At 36.7% G+C, this 20,935-nt stretch overlaps 1 protein-coding gene across 1 annotated transcript; it reads left to right on the forward strand.

The window, feature by feature from the left end:
- The first annotated feature begins 863 nt into the window (after nucleotides 1-863).
- On the forward strand, nucleotides 864-2,947 carry MUTE (basic helix-loop-helix (bHLH) DNA-binding superfamily protein). Its single transcript, XM_022049159.2, has 3 exons — nucleotides 864-1,061; nucleotides 1,461-1,835; nucleotides 2,596-2,947. The coding sequence occupies exons 1-3, from the start codon at nucleotides 966-968 to the stop codon at nucleotides 2,692-2,694; spliced, it is 570 nt and encodes a 189-aa protein (XP_021904851.2). The 5' UTR covers nucleotides 864-965; the 3' UTR covers nucleotides 2,695-2,947.
- The last annotated feature ends 17,988 nt before the right edge of the window (nucleotides 2,948-20,935 follow it).

The following is a 20,935-nucleotide window of genomic DNA, read 5'->3' on the forward strand; positions in this document are numbered from 1 at the left end:
GATTGAGAAATAATTTTGCAAAGGGAGATGTTTGTTAGGTGAAGATGGTTTAGTATTCAAGCCTTGTAAATAGTGTGGGAAGAGAGACTTCTCGAGGACATGCCCTTTGAAAAATGTTTCAACCTCGAACCTCTGGTGTTGTGAGCAAACATAGTCACCCTAGCTCCCTCATGATGAAAACCACTTAATTTTTTAAAGGAATGTACTAATTCGGAATTCGAATTTATAGCTTTATAGATTCGGGTAAAAGTACCAACTACATTTAGCTAAATTTTAATTGATTTTTTTTAACCACATTAAATTGATCATAATAGTATAAAAAACTAATTACAATGAAGTTGTAGAAACTTGGTTTATTTTATATCATTAATTAGTTATTAATAGATTAAAGGAAAAAGCTGTACACGCACACACACACACACACGTAGAACACTTCTTATCCGTTAAGTGCCATGCTATTATAAGTGATTATTGATACATAATATCAACTGATCTATGCACTGAAAACCATGGTGATGTGCATGCATTCACATGGGAATATTCCTCATGACATTTCTACGGAATGAGAGTATATATGGAGAAAATATGTATGCGTGCAAAAGATAAAAGAAACCATGAAAGCCAAAATTACTCCTGTCTCTCTTTTTTTTTTCTTTTAAGTCACGCGGAGCATGTAATTGTCCCAAGGTAATAAACGTGAGACGTAAATATACATATACATATAGAGTCAGTGAAAATCGTAAGCAACCTCACGGGACTGCAACACATCGCATTTATTGCCAACCCCAAGTACAGTGCTCTTCTCTTAATCCTTTCTCTCTTCTCTCCTCTTCTTGTGGCCTTTATAAATACTGCACGATATATCTATCCATCTATCTATATATATATAGTCGGTGTTATTTTATAAGTAATTCCAGGAAAGGAGAAAAGAACCCAGCTAAAGAAGGTGTTACAGACTGCCAAACATGTCTCACATAGCCGTGGAGAGAAATAGAAGAAGGCAAATGAATGAGCATCTCAGAGTCTTACGCTCTTTAACCCCATGTTTCTACATCAAAAGGGTATATATATATGTATATACATATAGCCATGTGTTTTGCTTCATACCTATGCTTTTCTTGGGTTTCTGGCTGGTGTAATATGTTTTTATCTTCCGAACTTCCTATATTGACCCTAACTTGCTATTGCTGTAGATTAGTTTTTTGGCAGCTTAATTTGATTTTTCCTGCTGGATTAATCAGTCTTCCCTGATTCAGTTTCCCTCTGGATTGATTTGTAATTTTCACCCAAATGTTCTTTCGTTGGAATTTGATGGAAAATTGAATAATATCTCTACCTTCTAATATACACGCACAAAAAGACATATGCATATACATATGAATATGCTACTCTTTATTGCTTTATTTGTTCTATGTAAATATGTCGTAATCGGTTCGATAATTTGATGATTATTTAATTAGGGAGACCAAGCATCGATAATTGGGGGAGTAATAGAATTTATTAAGGAATTGCACCACGTTTTACAAGCTTTGGAGTCCAAGAAACAAAGGATGAAAAGCGTGAGCCCTAGGGCACCAGTAGTTCATCATCCTCAGCTTGATCAAAGGTGTTTTGGACATGAAAGTTTTAAGGAAATAGGAGCGTCCTGCAACTCTCCTCTTGCAGATGTGGAAGCAAAGATCTCAGGTCCAAACGTGGTGCTGAAAGTTATATCGAGGAGGATCCCTGGCCAAGTTGTGAAGATAATCACTGTACTCGAGAAGCTTTCCTTCGAGATTCTTCACCTCAATATCAGTAGCATGGAGGACACTGTTTTATGCTCCTTTGTCATCAAGGTACGCATATAGATATATATATATATACATACACATCCATCAGTATATATATGTCTATGTCATGTGCACCCAAAACCTCTTCTTATGTACATATACGTGTTGCGAAAGGAGACACAAATTTGTTCTTGCTCTTGATTGAAGATAAAAAGGTCTGAAATTAATTAGCTATCCAAACCCATCTATGATATATATATATATATATATATCTAGTGAGCTATATATGTATATATCTTCATAATTTATCCAATGACCAAGACAGGTTAATAGACAATCAGCTGAAGAGATATCATGGTCTTGGACCGCAGAATTAACAGTCACGCCATCTAAAAAAAGATAATATGAAGGATCTTCAGAGGAAATTAATAATGGTTTTTACAATATTTTCCCATATCAAGGAGATGAAAAGGAATAAGTCTTAGGGTTAATCCGGCTTCATTTATTTATGCTTACAAAAGTTTGTGATTCTCGTGTTTCCCATGTGAACATATATATAAATATATACATATATGTGTGTGTGTGTGTGTATATCATTACATCCTCTCTTATATGACATCGCACCTTCTCATGTTAACATAATTAGCCACTTCACGTGGAGATCTTATAGTATATGAATAATTCAAGATCAACCCTTTGATGATCCATATTGATTCATATAATATCTTACATCCATGCATGCATACATACATATATACATATACATATGTTTTAAGCGAATGATCTTCTTTATTAATGTTAATTTTCTCTGGGTGATTTGATACAGATAGGGTTGGAATGCCACCTGAGTCTGGAGGAGCTGGCACTTGAAGTTCAACAAAGCTTCTACTCTGAGTCCGTTCATGCAAATGATCATAAGATATAGTAGTCTTTTCATGATCTTGGCCGTCAAATATATATCCATGCTGCTTTGGAAAAATCATCTTTGCAATCATATAATATATATATATATATAAGAAAAAGCTCTCAAGGCAACTTCTTAGTTTAAAAACATGGTTAAACATATTATACATGCATAGTAGTATCATAGTTCTAAAGATTATATCGGTTCTGTAATATGTCCCGTATGGTGACATAGATACGAATCTATATGAAACTTTAATTATTTCTTTGTTGCAGCATGTGAATTTTTTGGATTGGATATTCGATCAGCTCTACGATCTAATTAATTAGGGGATATTGTGTGAGGGAAAATTTTAAGCTGCATGACAAGAAAGAGATTTTTTTAAAATATAATTAAGCCGTTAATTATAACAATAAACTTAAATTTTTAAGATAATTAATAATTACTATATAGTTATAATCTTTCTAACATGGTATCAATTATTTCTTAAAATCTGTGAATAGAACTCAAAAAGTTTTACTTATACATAATTTTAATTCTGCTCACAGATTGTTTGGGTTTTAATTTATGATATTGTATCAATTGTTATTTGTTAAAATATAAATACTTAATTCGATTATTCTTCATTAATTTAAAATTTTAAAATAATCAAATTATTTAATATAGTATTATAATCAAATGTTCAGTATTTAAATTATAATTTTTTTTTATTTCTACTAAAAATTATAATAAGTTACGTATTATTATTATATTTTTAACCTGATGAATTTATGTTAAAATATAAGTAGTTAATTGAATATTTTTCTAAGTATTTAATTTTCTGAAACAATCCATACAATCAATTATTTAACATTACGTATCCAATAACGTTTCTTCCTACTTAAAAAAAAATAAATAAATGTACTAACAACAATAAACTATTTCCGAAGAAGTTAAGTGGTTCGGATGAATAATAGAAATCAATTATTTCATAAAAATTAAAGCATTAATGTTTCTCCACTGGTTATCATATATGTTAATCACGATGAGTACTAGCTACATTTAATACATAAAAGTACTATATATATATATATGTATGTATGTATGTATGTATGTATGTGTGTGTGTATATATATTATACGACCAAGTTTTGGCTCAGTTTACTTATTTATTTATTTCTAGATTAGATAATAAGAAATATATTCCAGCTTTTCCGAAAACTATGTAATTTTATCTATGGACAATTTTGAACCCATTACTTATTTTGTTCCTAAAGAACTTTTCTTACTTACAAGAATCAAATCCGAAGTATTAAAAATATTTACTTAATTGTCAACTGAATTAACCCTTGTGAATGACTCGGTTGATATAAATAGTTCATTTTGTCTCCACAAATTTAGACAGAATAAGTGTTCATGCCCTTGTAAATGCATTCGTGGGGGCGTATTATATCCCCTTTATAATGTTTTGTGATGCCCTGAACGAAACAAAAAGTCTCGTGAAATATATGAGTTCAATCTGCAGCTATATATTAATGTTGAAGACAATTTGATGGTAATCCATAACTGCAAATGGAGTTGAAATTTACGTAAGACTATATATATATATATATATGCATACATGTGAAGATGTGTATTATTATCTAATGAAGGCCAGAAACTATATATATATATATATATTCAAATAGAGATACATAACTTGCCATTTATAGTTGCATCGGTTCGTATATATATATGTGTGTGTGTGTGTATATATATATATGTATGTTTATAATTCCTTAGTATTGATTTAACTTATACTAGTGGCAATGAGCTCATGATGATCAAGTAGCTAGCTTTCTAGGTTACGTGAAATGCATGGCTGGCCTTCATAATTTATATCCCGTGGAAGACATGCATGTGATTTTTGGTCATTCAAGATAGACGTGAATCTCCTGAAACTTCATATATAAAAAATATATATATATATATATATATATATATATATGCACTTGCCAATTGTTTTAGTAGAGATCAGGAGAGGTGAATTGAATTTGGTAAAATATGTATAAATATATAAATATACATATATTATATTTGTTGTAATCGAATCTTGAGTATATGATGATTTCAAACTTGTTTAGGCTATACAAAGTTATGGTTTTTTATTTAGCTAATTTTCTCAAACCGGTTAACGAATTAAACTTTAATATGAAAATGATATTTCAATCCAGTCTTGAATTGAACTTGAATTTCCAAAAAAGAAATCGAATTTAGGTTAAACTTAAATTTGACAACACTATATAAGAAAATAAGCTAATCCAAATTTTGATAATTACTTCATCTAAATACATTCCTCTATGGTCTAGAAGTAGCATTATTAAGAAATAAGCATCATATAATTGTGGGAGAGGATTCAGAAATCATTTTTTTTAAGTTTCTTTTTTTCTCAAGCACCTCCAATTTCTAAATTTTCGATTTTGTTGGAAGACAAATTATCATTAATTCAATTATTTATTTATTATTTAATTTTTGTTGGAATGATTAGAAAGATAATAATCAAGTAGTTCATATTTTATTTATAAAATATTATATATCTCTGAAAATACATAAAATTATACGTGACATTCTTATTTTTTGCCTTATAAACTTGACAAGGTAGTTTTTGTCATGTTTGATATGTGAAGTTATTAAATTAAAAAATAACATCATTTTAGTGGTGTTTATCATATCATTTATTTCGATAGAAGTTTTACCTTTAAAAAAATTTTAAAATCCAAAGATATAATGATTTTCTTTTATATATATATATATATATATTTATTACTAGTTAAAATCTAATTATAACATAATCAAATTTTAATGACATCATATTTAGTTAATTTTATGCATATTACAAAGGAATTTTCTGACCGCCAAACGAGGTAAATTTTCTCAATTTGGCTCGTTTTTTGATGCTGAATCCGCCTATGGCCAAATCGGAGCCAAACCACCGGCCAATTGGCCGAAAAACATCGCCGAAGTCCAGCGGCACCGCCGCAGCTTCCCTCAATTTTTGCCTCCGATGAGGCCCTTCCTGATTCCTGTTTGATGTAATTTTTATACCACTGTGATCACCGTCATTTTCTCTATAGGTTGACCGGAGCAAAACATCAAATCGCAACTCGCACCGAAAAAGCCGCCGCACCCGAGAGCTCCGCCGCCGATGAGTCTCGATTTTTTGTGATTTTTTGGCCTACCGAGGGCCTTAGGGGTGTTTTATCACAGGAATCGATGCGAGTTTGGCCAAATTCGATCGAAAACGGCCAACCCGAGGTGGATCGCCGCCGTAGGCGGCGGTGCCGTCACCAGAGCACGGCGGAGCCGCCTTGCCGGAATTCTAAAATTTGCCGAGTAGGCCCTGGGTTTGATTTTGAGTTTTTTTCAGGACATGTGCATGAACCGAAAGTGTGTTTCAGTTCTCGGAGAAAAAATTAAGGAATCTAGAGACTGCTCGTAGGCACTGTAAAATCGATTTCAGACTCCGAAACAAATAAGGATTTCTCACCCTATTTTTCTATCACGGTATTAAAGCTCAATAAATGATAAAACGATATCTCATGAATTGTGTATAATTAATTAAGGTTGCTAATGGAGCCTGAATCTGATGTATTTTTTGGTCAGTAGTTGTTTGATCTATTTTATAGTTTTAAATGCAGTATGGTATATGATATGTTTATTTTATGGTTTCGTGTGTATGAATCACGGTTTTATTTATTATGGTTTGAATTATTGTGAACCCTTTGTTGTCTTGTTTGGTGTTCATTACTAGTTTACATGTTTATATTTGATTGGATAATTGAGACCAAAAAAAATGAAAAAAGGTATGTGAATTGATAAATGCATGATGTCTACAGCCTAACTAGATATCCTGGGAGATGGTGGACGGACCGGGTCCGTAGGGATTCCTACCGGGAACGTGGTCTCTCATATCGGACGGAGTATGGAGACCTTATGTGTTTTGGCGCCCATACCGGACGGGGTATTGAGGTTTATAGTTTTTGGCGCCCATACCGGACGGGGTATGGGGACGACCCTTAATCAAGTTATCAATGTAAATGGTTCACGTGTAGCGGAGAACCCCATGGATACTAGTGGGTTGATAAAAGAGAAAAATCTGTTGTCTGATGATTGAAATACAAAGGTATGATATGTGTTATGTTATAAAGTATGTATGATTTTATGATATTATAATGTTATTGTTTTCTTATATTGTTTTCATGAAGCTCACTGAGGTAAGTGGACAGCAAAGGATTTTATTATTGATAAATGAGTTTATCCTGAATTATGCTCCATTGGTCGTTTTTGTTTTCTACTAACCTTTACTTCTGTGACAGTGAGATAGTGTGATATCTTTACTGGGCTAATGTAGCTCATTCCTTATTTAACCATTTCAGATCAGGAGGATTTGGTTCCCGAGCCTGTTCCGCAGGAAGACGGCGAGTAGACGTATAAGGATTTCATAGTTTTATTTATAGCATTCATTACTAGTATTTACCTTAGTTAGTTTATTCTTTCATACGTTGAATACATTTTTGGTTATTGTGTAAGAGATGTTAATCAAAATTTTTATTTCGCTTCCGCACTTAGAACTTTTTAATATATACATTTCATTTTTATTTCCGGGGCCGTTACAAGTGGTATCAGAGTCGCGTTCCTCGGACTCATCCCTTACACAATAATGCTTAGAGAAATACCCACCGATAAATCGTCACTCAACTCTTCCTTATGAAATGCAGGTGCAGAGAAATGAGGAGATGAAGACCCCTACTAAACCGAGCAGCCCGGGATGATTCGCTTCGGGAAGATGTGGACAGAATATTTGAGATGCTGGAAAGGATCATGGCCGCCCAGCAAGGTTGAGAGGAGAGAAGGGAGTTACCCGAACCTCTCCCACTATCACAGGTTGAGCCACCGCTACAGCAAGCGGATCCCGAGCCACCCTGGCACGAGCCTGCTCCACCACAGTACCACCCAGCACCACCGCCGCAGTGTGAACCGGTGCCCCAGCCACCGTACTGCCCGAAACCACCACAGTATAATCCGGTGCCCCCACTATATCAGCAGGTGCCACCACAGGGCCCCCCAGCCGGGCCCAGTCCCTCTTCCACGGGACCCAGCAGGTACCTTAATCTTGTTATTTTCTCTAACTAGGCAAGCCCAAGAAGGAAATTTGTATCCAAGAGATTCCAGTAGTCTGAGACTTTCCAGATGTATTTCTGAACGAACTACCTGGACTGCAAGTGGATAGGGAAGTCGAGTTCACTATAGACCTACAACCAGGCACCCAGCCCATTTCGGTTGCTCCTTACCGCATGAGCCGCATTGAGATAGAAGAGCTGAGGAAACAGATCACTGAATTGCAAGACAGTGGTTTTATTAGACACAGTGTGTTCCCTTGGGGTGCCGGAGTCACTTTTGCCAGGAAGGGAGATGGAAAATTGAGACTGTGTATTGATTATAGAGGATTGAATAAGGTTACAATTAAGAACAAATATCCCATTCCCAGGATTGATGACCTCTTCGATCAGCTGCAGGGTGCACAGGTCTTCTATAAAATAGACATGCGATCAGGTTACCATCAGGTGAAGATAAAAACAGAAGACATCCCTAAGACAGCCTTTTGAAACAGGTACGGACACTATGAGTTCCTGGTCATGCCATTTGGACTAACCAATGCCCCGGAAATCTTTATGGATATGATGAACAGGGTCTTCAGAGAGTTCTTTGATCAATTTGTTATCGTGTTCATCGATGACATCTTAGTCTACTCAAAAAGCAGAGAAGAACATGCTCACCATCTTGCCCAAGTTTTGCAGGTCCTCAGAAAAAAGAAGTTATATACAAAGTTGAGTAAGTGTGGATTCTAGCTTGAGCAGTCCGCCTTCCTAGGACACATCATATCGAAGGAAGGAGTATCAGTGAATCCCGAAAAGGTTGAAGTGGTACTTGGCTGGGAGAAGTTGACATCAGTTAAAGAAATCCGGAGCTTCTTAATCTAGAGGATAAGGGAAGCCCAGTCAGTCCACCCCGCCCTAGTAGCCCGCAAGAATGATGCAGAACAGGGAGTGAGCTCAGAATTCCAAATCTCTGCTGATAGGTTACTCTGTTTCTAAGATAGGATGTGTGTCCCAGACGACAGTGAGTTAAAGAGAGACATCATGACAGAGTCCCACAGCTCGAAGTTTGTCATGCATCCCGAAAACACCAAAATATGCCAAAGCATGCAACCCCGGTTTTGGTGGAATGGGATGAAGAGAGACATAGCCGACTTTGTATCCAAATGCTTGGTCTATGTCAGCAGGTCAAGGCAGAGCATCAGCACCCAGATGGGCTACTTCAGCCTTTACCAATCCCGGAGTAGAAGTGAGAACACATCACTATGGACTTCGTAACGGGATTACCCATGGCACGTTCAGGACATAACGCCATCTAGGTAATCGTTGACCGCCATATGGGTAATCGCGATCGAATGGCCCAGATTAAATCGTGATGGACGGCTGAGATTAAAAGGGAAAGGTTATAAATAACCTCATCCACACCCAACCCCAAACCCTAGCCGCTAGTACCCTCACCGGAGGAGTCGGCCGCCGCCACCCGCCGCCGCACCGGAGGATTTTCTAACCGCCAAACGAGGTAAATTTTCTCCCTTTGGATCGTTTTTTGATGTTGAATCCACCTATGGCCAAATCGGAGCCAAACCACCGGCCAATCGGTCGGAAAACACCACCGAAATCTAGCAGCGCCGTCGCGGCTTCCCTCGATTTTTGCCTCCAATGAGGCCCTTCCCGATTCCCGTTTGATATAATTTTTACACCACTGTGATCATCGTCCTTTTCTCTACAGGTTGACCGGAGCAAAATATCAAATCGCGACTTGCACCGGAGAAGCCGCCACACCCGAGAGCTCCGCCGTCAGTAAGTCTCAGTTTTTCGTATTTTTTGGCCCACCGAGGGCCCTAGGGGTGTTTTATCGCAGGAATCGATCCAATTTTTGCCAAATTCGGCTGAAAACAGCCAGAAACGGCCAAACCAAGGCGGATCGCCGCCGTGGGCAGCGGTGCCGTTGCTGGAGCACGGCAGAGCCGCCGTGCCAGAATTTTAAAATTTGCTGAGTAGGTCCTAGGTCTAATTTTGAGTTTTTTTTGGGACACGTGTAGGTACCGGAAGTGTGTTTCAGTTCCCGGAAAAAAATTTAGAGAATTTAGGGACTGCCCATTGGCGCAGTGTAAAGCCGATTTCAGACTCCGAAACAAGTAAGGATTTCTCACCCTATTTTTCTATCACGGTATTAAAGCTCAATAAATGATAAAACAGTATTTCATGAATTGTGTATAATTAATTAAGATTGCTAATCGACCCCAAATCTAATGTATTTTTCGGTCAGTTGTTGTTTGATCTATTTTACAGTTTTAAATGCAGTATAGTATCTGATGTTGTTATTTTATGATTTCGTGTGCATGAATCATGGTTTCGTTTATTATAGTTTGAATTATTGTGAACCTGTTATTGTCTTATTTGATGTTCATTACTGGTTTACGTGTCTATGTTTGATTGGATAATTGAGACCAAAAAAATGAAAAAAAGTATGTGAATTGATAAATGGATGATGTCGACAGCCTAACTAGATATCCTGGGAGATGGTGGACAGATCGAGTCCGTAGGGAACCCTACCAGGAACGTGGTCTCTCATATCGGACGTGGTATAGAGACCTTATGTATTTTGGCGCCCATACCGGATGGGGTATGGGGACGGCCCTGAATCAAGTTATCAATGTGAATGGTTCACGTATAGCGGGGACCCCTATGGATCCCCATGGATACTATTGGGCTGATAAAAGATGAAAATCTGTTGTCTGATGATTGAAATACAAAGGTATGATATGTGTTATATTATAAAGTGTGTATGATTTCATGATATTATAATATTATTGTTTTCTTATGTTGTTTTCATGAAGCTCACCGAGGTAAGTGGACACTAAAGGGTTTTATTATTGATAAATGAGTTTATCCTGAATTATGCTTCATTGGTCGTTTTTGTTTTCTACCAACCTTTACTTCTGTGACAGTGAGATAGTGTGATATCTTTACTGGGTTAGTGTAACTCATTCTTTATTTAACTATTTATATCAGGAGGATTTGCTTCCCGAGCCCGTCCCGCAGGAAGACGGCGAGTAAACGTCTAAGGATTTCATAGTTTTATTTATAGCATTCATTACTAGTATTTACCTTAGTTAGTTTATTCTTTCATACGTTGAATATGTTTTTGGTTATTGTGTAAGGGATGTTAATCAAAATTTTTATTTCACTTCCGCACTTAGAACTTTTTAATACATACATTTCATTTTTTATTTCCGAGGACGTTACAGATAGAACTTTAATCTTTAGTTAATTTATAAGTGGCAAAATGATCAATCATTGATTATTTGGGTGGTTCCAGTACTTCTTTTTCTTTATATTTAAGTTATGTATTTTTATATATTTTTATTATAAAATTATATTATAATTAATATGTATATGTCATCTAATTAATGAAATATATATAATTTTACTTTCAAAAAAATATTATAAGTAACAAAATGGATATTTTGTTGTGCATTCAAATTTAATTAATTTTTAATGAATGTTTGATTTTTTCAAAAAAAAAACATGATTAAGATTTAAATATGAGACATTTAGATTATTATTAGATATTAATAAGTACATACAACTTAGAACATTGTATAGATATAGTAGAAGCTTTAGAATTTAGAAAAATGCATAAGATGTAGTAGAAGCTTTAGCATTAATCCATGAAATAAACTCATTCGTTTCAACTAATCGGGATAAAAAAAATATTATGTATTAATTATATTATTTTAGTTTGAGTAGTTATAACGAATTAAAAATTTTGATTTATTTTTTATTGAAAAATAAAATGGCACTAGAGAAAAGGTCTATGAAACTTAATTTTAAATAGGGGTTTTGATAAATTTGTTTTTAATTTTTTTTTGTTAAATAAGGAGTTTGTAATAATGGAGCTAGGTTTATAATTGAAATACACATTCGAGTGGCTACGCATGAGATAAATTCCTTAGCAAAAAAGGTCAACAACATTAGTACAAGTGAATTAATAGTAACTCCTGATGCTTAGGATAATAAGAAAAGATGGTGATTCACTTTCATTACTAAGATTTTTTTCCCCTAAAACTACCTTTTCTTTTTAAGTCATACAACATGTAATATCTACTATCTAATCTGCAAATCAGGGAGTTCCCTTCAAAGGAGAAAAACATGGTTAAATGATAATAACTCACTCTAATTGGTAAGATCTTTTTCCTTAAAACTATTTCTTTTAAAGTCATACAATAGATATTATCCACTATTTGGTCTACAAATTAGGAGTTTTCTTTAAGCCTTTGGGAAAAAACATGGTTATGTCTCACTTTAATCATAAAACTGATGAAATAAAGGTGCTTAAGAGAAATACATAAAACATCAAGGGTTTCTTGTGTTTAAAAAATATAACCTTGAATTATCTTTAAAGGAACTTAACTTTATAGTCATGATAATATAGGTCAAAATCTGTGGCCTTGCTCTCACCTTAATAAATAACTCAAATGCAAAATTGATTGCTGGTGTAATAGGAAAGCTCATAGATACTAATCTAGCTGGAGAAAGAGGTTATTAGGTTGACTATTCATACTAGTAACAGAAATAAATCTTCATCAAGCATTTGCCCTTGGTCTTTTTCTAGCAAACGCGTAAACTTTTGAGCATTGGATCTCGTTCAAATATAAAAAGCCTCCTATATAATACTTGGTCCCAGAATTTGGCCCAATATCAAATTTTAATATCAAAAAAATAAATAATTAATTATTTTCAAATCAATTTAAACTTAATTTTATTAATTAATTAAAAATACTTTTAGAAGAAAATTATAAAAATTTGAATTCAGATGGTGTTTTTGAAAAAAAAATTGGACACAAATGGTCAAAGTACAAATAGAAAAAGTTTGGCCACGTAGGACCGCCTAGTCAGCAGTCCCGACTAACCGGAGCACGTCGCGTGGCAAGGCACGTTGACATCAGTGCCATACGGGCAATCTATGTGCCCCGCGATCAGACGGTCCAGGATCAATCCCGCACACCTGAACGATCCGGATTTGTTTTTACTTTAGGCACGATCGGATGATCAAGATCAATCGCGATGGATGGTTCAGATTCGTCTCCTCCTTAAGTGCGATTAGACTAACGAGGTCAATTGCGATAGACGGCCCATATAAACGCATGATGGGTATAAAAATTTTGCATCGCATGGGAACCCAAACCCTAGCCACCAGCCCCCACTGGATAAGAAGAATCAAGCACCGGAGAAGGAAGTCGACCATCAACTGCCGTCGTACCAGAGCCACCACTGACTGCCAAAAAAGATAAAAATTCCCTCTACCTACTTGGAATTCAATTTCGAGCACCCTTGTGGTCAAACCGGAGTAAAACGGATAACGGGTGAGCTGAAAACTGCGGGTAAAGCCTGGCTGAGCTGCTGCGACCAAAACTCCAAAATCCCTCCAATGAGCCACTTCACGATTCCTGTTTCATGCGATTTTTCGATCATTGTGTTTACTGTCCTTTTCTGTGCAGGTTGGCTGAAGAAGGAACCCCAGCTGCAAAGGAGGACTGGCAAAGCTGCCGCATTTGCTGACCCCCCCACCAGTGGGTTCTGTATTTTTTGTATTTTTCGGTCAATTGAAGCTTCCTAGTGTATTTTTTCGTAAGAATACATATAAAATTGGATAAAATCGACCAAAACTAGCCAAAACTAGCTTGGTTGAGGCAGACCACCGCCGTGAGCAGCAGAGCCAGCGCTAGAGCACAGCGACACCGCCGTGCTGGAATCCCAAATTTAGTCGAAAAGAGTTTTGGACACCTATTTTAGATTTTTGTGATATTTTTAGGTACGTCACGAGTGTTTTGAATTTTGCAGAAAGAATTCAGAAAATCTAGTACCCGTTAGGAGACGTTATAGACAATGCAGCGTCTCGAAACATTGATCCAAGTAAGGATCCCTCACTCTATTCTCCGTTATGGTAAATTGAGGATTCATAATGTGTAATTTTGTATTTTTATGAAAAATTTAAAAATCTTAAAAAAAGATAATTACAGATCATTAGTGAAGCTGGAACTGGTTAGTTCATAATTATCTTGATTTTTTGTTTATTTTTCTATACAGTTTTACTTGTTTGATTGATCCACCGTATGATTAAAATTATTACTTTTAATTATTTTTCTATTTATTGATTGTCTGATCGTAATCTTTATTTGATTCATTGATTTGAAATGAAGACCCCAATTACATTTCTTAATTATTGAGGTATGAAATCGTACTATTTACTTAAATATCGTTTGATTAATCTGTGAATATACAATGAGATATTGGTATGCGCTTATTGGTTGTTTGTTGATAGAAATCTATACATAAAAGACTTACTGGGTACCTGAAAAAAGGGCGGACAGGTCAGGTACATAGGGAATCCTACCGTGAACGTTATTTCAGTCGAACGGGGACCGAAAAGTCCCTTACCAGAAAGGTTTAGAAGATATAGTTCACCCTCATATCTGACCAGGTATCGAGGCGATAGAATATTTGGCGCTCATTACCGGACAGGGTATGGGACGACCGGTTAATTAAAAAATTAGATATCAGGTTCACGGGTAGGGAAGGCATCTCTATGGACCCCAAGAGTACCGGTAAGCAGGTAAGAAATGAAAGTTATTATTTCTTGTTCTCCTATACGTGAAAGTGAAAAATGGTATGGATATAAGTATTCATAAATTGTCTTTAAAAAACACGTTATGGTAAGTATTAAACAAACATATTCAATTTTAAATGTATTTAAATAAAGTAAGGGCTCCATAAATTATTTTTCTGATTTTTGTCAATTTTCAGTTTTCTGTATCTGTGATTAGTATGATATTCTTACTGGGTTAATATAATTCACCATTTCATTAACTATTTCATATCAAGAGGACCAAGATTCAAATCTTGATCAGCAAAAGAGTTGTGAGTAGTTCACTATTCGAACTCCCTTCAAGTGTTAGTGAAGGTTGTCCTATGATACTTAGTTATTCGTTCTTCGTTTTATTTATTTAATTACCATTTATCTTTTAAAAGGGACATTCCCGTAGTCTTATTGGGCATTCAAAATTATTGTGTAAGGAGTGTAAACCATAATTCTATTAATCGGTTGCGTATTTAATTTTATGAATTCATTTCTCTTTAAGGAGTTTCGGATCTTTACAATTGGTATCATAGCCGAGTTCTTCGGAACCATTCTTTACACAAAGATTTGAATCATTCAAATATAACTTGACTCTCAACCCTTCATTATGAAAAATAGTTATAAGGACATGAGGAAGGGAAAAAGCTCACTGAACAGGGTAACCCGAGATGGGTCGTTTCGAGTGAATGTCGATCGACTCTTTGAAATGTTAGAGAGACTCATCTCTTCCTAGCAGGCCAGGGAAGAGAAAAGGGAGCTGTCTGACTCTCTACCACTATAACAATATGAGCCACCCCTACAACAAGCAGATCCAGTGCCACCTCGATACAATCCTACCCCTCCACTGTATCATTCGACACTTCCACAATACAATCTAGTGCCCCACCATACAACCAGGTGCCACCACAGAGTCACCTGGTCCCTCCCCAGTATAATCCAATACCTCTTCAACAGGACGCAGTAAGACTTGTCAATACCGCAGCAAAGACCATGGAGACTGACCCTACTATCACTTCAACAACACCTGCTGCATCTATGGAAGTGCCTAGAACTATGCGACAGAGTGTCTGTGGAATCAAAAATCATGTCAGACCTCTAGTTCAAGGCAAAGTCTATGCCCTCACTCAGCAAGATACTGAAGCCAACTCGGATGTGATACAGGACGAGCCTAAGAAAGAAGTTTGCATTCAAGAAATTTCTGCGGTCCGAGAATTTTTGGATGTGTTCCGTAATGAACTACCCGTACTATCAGTTGACAGAGAAGTTGAGTTCACCATAAACTTTCAGCCTGGTACCCAGCCTATCTCAACACCTAACATTTCATTTTTTCTTTTTTTTCTTTTTTTTAAATATAGTTATTTATTTATTTATTTTATTTTAATTTATTTTATTTTAATTTAATGAAAAAATGGATAAAAAATTTGTTAAGGATTAAATTGAAAATAATTTTGAGAAAAATAGGTGAAAATTTGGGTCTTGGGGGAATTTTTCAAAGAAAAATAAAACATCAGGGGTCAAAACGTAATTTAAAAAGATTATACCACGTTAGATTCCCGGTCAGCAGGCCCGACTAACTTAGATGCGCTAGGTGGCAGAGGCGCTGACGCTGGAGGCCACGCGGGGGGGAGCCACATGGGTGATCCGCATGCGCGCGATCGAACAGCTGAGGTCCGTTCCCGCGCGCACAGATGTCCCAGATTGAAATCGCGCACGGACAGCCCAGATTGAATCGCGCACGTACGGCCTAGAATGAATCGCGATGAACGGCCTAGATTCACTCCCTATTTAATCCTGATCGGATAGTCCGGATCAAAAAGTGATGAACGATCCAAATCAAAAGCGGATGGGTATAAATAACCCATCCGCACCCAAACCATAACCCTAGCCACCAAAACCCCTCGCCAGAGAAGACAACCCAGCCGCCGGGGAGCCAACCGCCGCCACCCATCGTCGCACCGGAGCAATTTTCGACCGCCAAACGAGTTAAAAATTTCAATCTTTGCTTAGAATTTAATTTTAAACACACTCATGACCAAATCGGAGCAAAAGTACCGGTCGATTGGCTGAAAAATGCTGGCAAATCCTGGCAGCGCCGCTGTGGGGTATTTCAAAAAATGTCTCCAATAAGGCCCTTCCCAATTCCCGTTAGATGTAATTTTTTCACCGTTTCCTTCTTTACAGGTTGACCGGAGAAAAACGCCCAACCACAATGCGAGCCGGAGGAGCCACCGCACTGGAGAATCCCGCTGCCAGTAAGTTTTGGTTTTCTACATTTTTTCGGCCAACCGAGAGCCTTAAGTATCTTTTCTCGTAGGAACTGATGCAAATTTGACTGAATTTGACCGAAAATAGACAACTCGAGGCGGATCGCCGTCGCCGGAGCACGACGGAGCCACCGTGTCGGATTTTTGAAATTGGCCGAGTAGGCCTTGTGACTGATTTTTTGGTTTATTTAGGACATTTGTAGGTACCGTAAGCGTATTTTAGTTTCCGAAGAAAAATTCAAAAAACCTAGGGACCGCCCGTAGGCGCAGTAATTTATTTATTTTTTCAGCGTCAAATCAAGTAAGGACTCCTCACCCTATTTTCTATCATAGAATTGAAGTTTGAATAAATGATAATACGATATTTTTTACATATTAAATAGATGTGCATAATTAATTACAGATTGCTAATGGAGCCCGAACCAGAGATTATTCTCTGTTGATTTCTGTTAATTGATCTTGTAATCTAAAAGCGTGATGGTTTTTAGTTTATCTATTTTATGGTTTAAATGCATGTATTATTGGCTTACTTGACCACTGTTTGATTTTGAGAGCTAAGATATGATTGCATTACCGGATGCATGTTTATTTGTTTATATAATTATGTTTGATTTGGTAATGGAGACTAAGAAAAAATAAGAAAGGGGTGTGATCTAATAAATAGATAAGATGACAGCCTCACTAGATACCCTGAGAGATGGTGGACGGACTGAGTTCATAGGAAGCCCTACCGTGAACGTTGTCTCATACCGGACGGGGTATGGAGACTTGGTCATTTGGCGCTCATATCGGATGAGGTATGGGAACGGCTCTGTAATTAAGATTGTTAAGGAAAAGGGTTCACGTGTAGCAGGGATACCCCTATGGATCCCCATGGATACTAGTAGGCTGGTGAAACGAGAAATAGTTATAATTTAGTTTATTGTTAATAAATGTAAATTTATGATATGTTCTATATTGCTGATCGTGTATGAAGTTATGATCTGTATGATATTATTGTTTCTATAATTTATTTTCATAAATTCTCCAATGGTAAGTGAAGAGTAAATGATTTTATTTTTAATAAATGTATTAGTTTAAATTTAGTACTCCATTGGTTGTTTTTCATTTTCTACCAACCTTTGCTTCTGTGCCGGTGATATAATGTGATGTCCTTACTGGGCTAGTGTAGCTCATCCCTTATTTAACCATTTCAGATCAAGAGTACTTGGTTCCCGAGCCCAATCCGCAAGAAGACTGCGAGTAGATGCTAGATACTTTATATTTTCTTTTACTTTTCTCATTTCTCGTATTTTTTCTCGTGTTTCTTTCAGAGAATTCATTCCGTGATGTTTGTTTACTACTTTTAAGTTATTATGTAAGGGATGTAAACCTTAACCTTTTATTTTACTTCCGCACTTAAATTATTATATTTTTTTTTGAATTTTCGGGGTCTTTACATTACAGCATGAGTCGTATAGAGATGGAAGAATTGAGAAAATATATCAAAAAATTGTAGGATAGTGGATCCATTCGACGCAGTATATTTCTTTAGGGGTGCTGAAGTCACATTTGCAAAGAAAGGGGATGGGACCTTGAGGCTATGCATCGACTACAGGGGATTGAACTGAGTCACAATTAAGAATAAGTACCCCCTCCCCAGAATTGATGACCTTTTTGATCAGTTATAGGGTGCACAGGTTTTTTTCTAAGATAAACTTGCGTTCAAGTTAACGTTAGGTAAAGATCAGGGTAGAGAACATTCCCAATGCAACCTTTAGAACCAGGTACGGACACTATGAGTTCCTGATAATGTCATTTGGGCTAACCAATGCGCCAACTATTTTTATGAACTTGATGAACAGGATTTTAAACAATTCCTGGATCAGTTCGTCATTGTATTTATCAATGGTATCCTGGTCTATTCAAAGAATAGAGAGGAACACGCTCACCACTTGACTCAAGTTTTACAGATTCTCAAAAAACAAAAATTATATGCAAAATTGAGCAAGTGTGGGTTCTTGCTCGAGTAGACTACTTTTCTAGGGCACATCATATCAAGGAATAGAGTAACAGTGAACCCCAAAAAAGTTGAGGCAGTACTTAGTTGGGAGAAATTGACCTCGCTCAAGGAGATTTATAGCTTTCTAGGAATGACAAGTTATTACCGCAGGTTTGTAGAAAGATTTTTTAGTCTAGCCACTTATTTAACCCGGCTAACAAAGAAGAATGTTAAGTTTGAATACAACGAAAACTATGAAAGGAGCCTTACAGAACTCAAGAAACAGTTGACTATTGCACCTGTGTTGGCTTTATCGAGTAGGACAAGTGGATATACAGTTTATCATGATACCTCTTACTTGGGGTTGGGTTGTGTTCTGATGCAGCATGCCAAGGTCATTGCCTATGGGTATAGACAATCGAAGAGTCATGAAAAAAATTAATCCACCCATGACTTAGAACTTTCGTCATTATCCACGCCTTGAAAACCTAACACCACTACCTGTATGACGAAACTTTTGAGATTTATATTGACCATAAGAATTTGAAACACATATTCACTCATTAAGATCTCAACATACGTCAGATGTGTTGGATAGAGCTCCTCAATAATTACGATTATAATATTTTGTATCACCCGGGCAATGACAAAATAGTAGCTGACACGCTCAGTAGAAGAAGTACAGGTATGTTTACTCACATAATAGTTTCTGAATGTAAGGTAATAGGGGTCGCACAACATATACAACTTGAGCACTTGAAGAGAGTTGCATATTTGGCCCACCTGGCTATCCAACCTGAATTGATATAGAGAATAAAGAAAATTCAATTAACCGATTCCACCATAGCAGCACTGATGACGGATGTAGAACAAGGAGTAAATTCAGAATTCTGAGTCTCTGCCGATGGGTTGCTCAGATTTCAGGATAGTGTGTGTATTCCGGGTGATAGTGAACTGAAAAAGACATCATAACAGAGGCTCATAACTCAAAGTTCGTCATGCATCCTGAAAGTACTAAAATGTATCAAAGTATGTAACTCTGATTTTAGTAGAGCGGGATGAAAAGAGAAATGGTCGACTTTGTCTCTAAGTGTCTGGTATGTCAACAAGTTAAAGCTGAGCATCAACGACCAGGAATATTACTTCAGTCATTATCGATCCCGGAGAAGAAATGGGAGCATATCACAATGAATTTCGTGATAGAATTGTCTAAGGCACACACGGGGCATGATACGATCTAGGTGATTGTCAACCAGCACACCAAGTTCTGTCACTTCTTGGCTATTAAGATGACCGACCTTTTGAACAAGGTAGCAAGAATGTATATCTAAGAGATAGTTAGGCTACATGCAGTTCCAGTGACAGTGGTATTCAATAGGGACACCAAATTCACTTCTCAGTTTTTATGTAGTTTTCAGCAAGTCATGAGAATGAAACTATCCCTTAGTATTGCATTTTACCATTAAACTGATGGACAATCAGAGAAGATGATTCGCACACTAGAGGATATGCTTTGAGCTTGTGTTTTAGACTTCGAGAAATATTGGGATGATCACTTACCTTTGATAGAGTTCGCCTACAATAACAGCTACTAACTAAGTATCGGCATGGTCCCCTATGAGACACTATATGCCCACCCCTACAGGTCACCGATCTGTTGGGAAGAGGTGAGTGCTGAAAATCTATTCAGTCCAGATATTGTGAAGGAGGCTATAGCCAAGTTAGTTAAGATCAGGAAGAACATGCAAACAGCTCAGAGCAGACAGAAGAGTTATGTGAATACTCAAATGAGGAATTTGGAATTTGAGAAAGGTGATCGCGTATTTCTCAAGGTCATCCCTCTCAAGGGAATCAGTAGATTTGGCAAGAGGAAAAAATTAAATCTCTGGTTCATTTGGCCATTTGAGATCTTAAACATGATTGGTACAACCGCCTATAAACTAATACTACCTCCAGAGCTATCCAAGGTTCATAATATGTTTCATGTGTCCATGCTACACAAGTACAACTTGGACCCCTCATACACTTGTCCCACGAGCTCCCTTCACTTCAGAAGGATCTATCATATGAGGAGGTACCAATGAGCATTGTAGACCAAAAAAGTAGAGTACTTCGCAATAGGAAAATTTTCTTCGTCAAGGTCCTATGGCAAAATCTCACACAGAAAGAGACCACATGGGAGGTAGAATTGGACTTCAAAGCTTAATATCCCCAACTGTTTGACTAGTGAAAGGGTGACAAATTTAAGGGACCATATTTCT

This window comes from Carica papaya, chromosome 3 (genome assembly GCF_054855325.1).
Source record: "Carica papaya isolate Zhongbai chromosome 3, ASM5485532v1, whole genome shotgun sequence".
Lineage (NCBI taxonomy): Eukaryota > Viridiplantae > Streptophyta > Magnoliopsida > Brassicales > Caricaceae > Carica > Carica papaya.

Bases quoted from the DNA above. Each gene is read 5' to 3' on its own strand.
- MUTE (XM_022049159.2), top strand. From the start codon at position 966: ATGTCTCACATAGCCGTGGAGAGAAATAGAAGAAGGCAAATGAATGAG. The intron at 1,062-1,460 runs GTATATATATAT...TTATTTAATTAG, and splicing joins CATGTTTCTACATCAAAAGG to GGAGACCAAGCATCGATAAT. The intron at 1,836-2,595 runs GTACGCATATAG...GATTTGATACAG, and splicing joins TATGCTCCTTTGTCATCAAG to ATAGGGTTGGAATGCCACCT.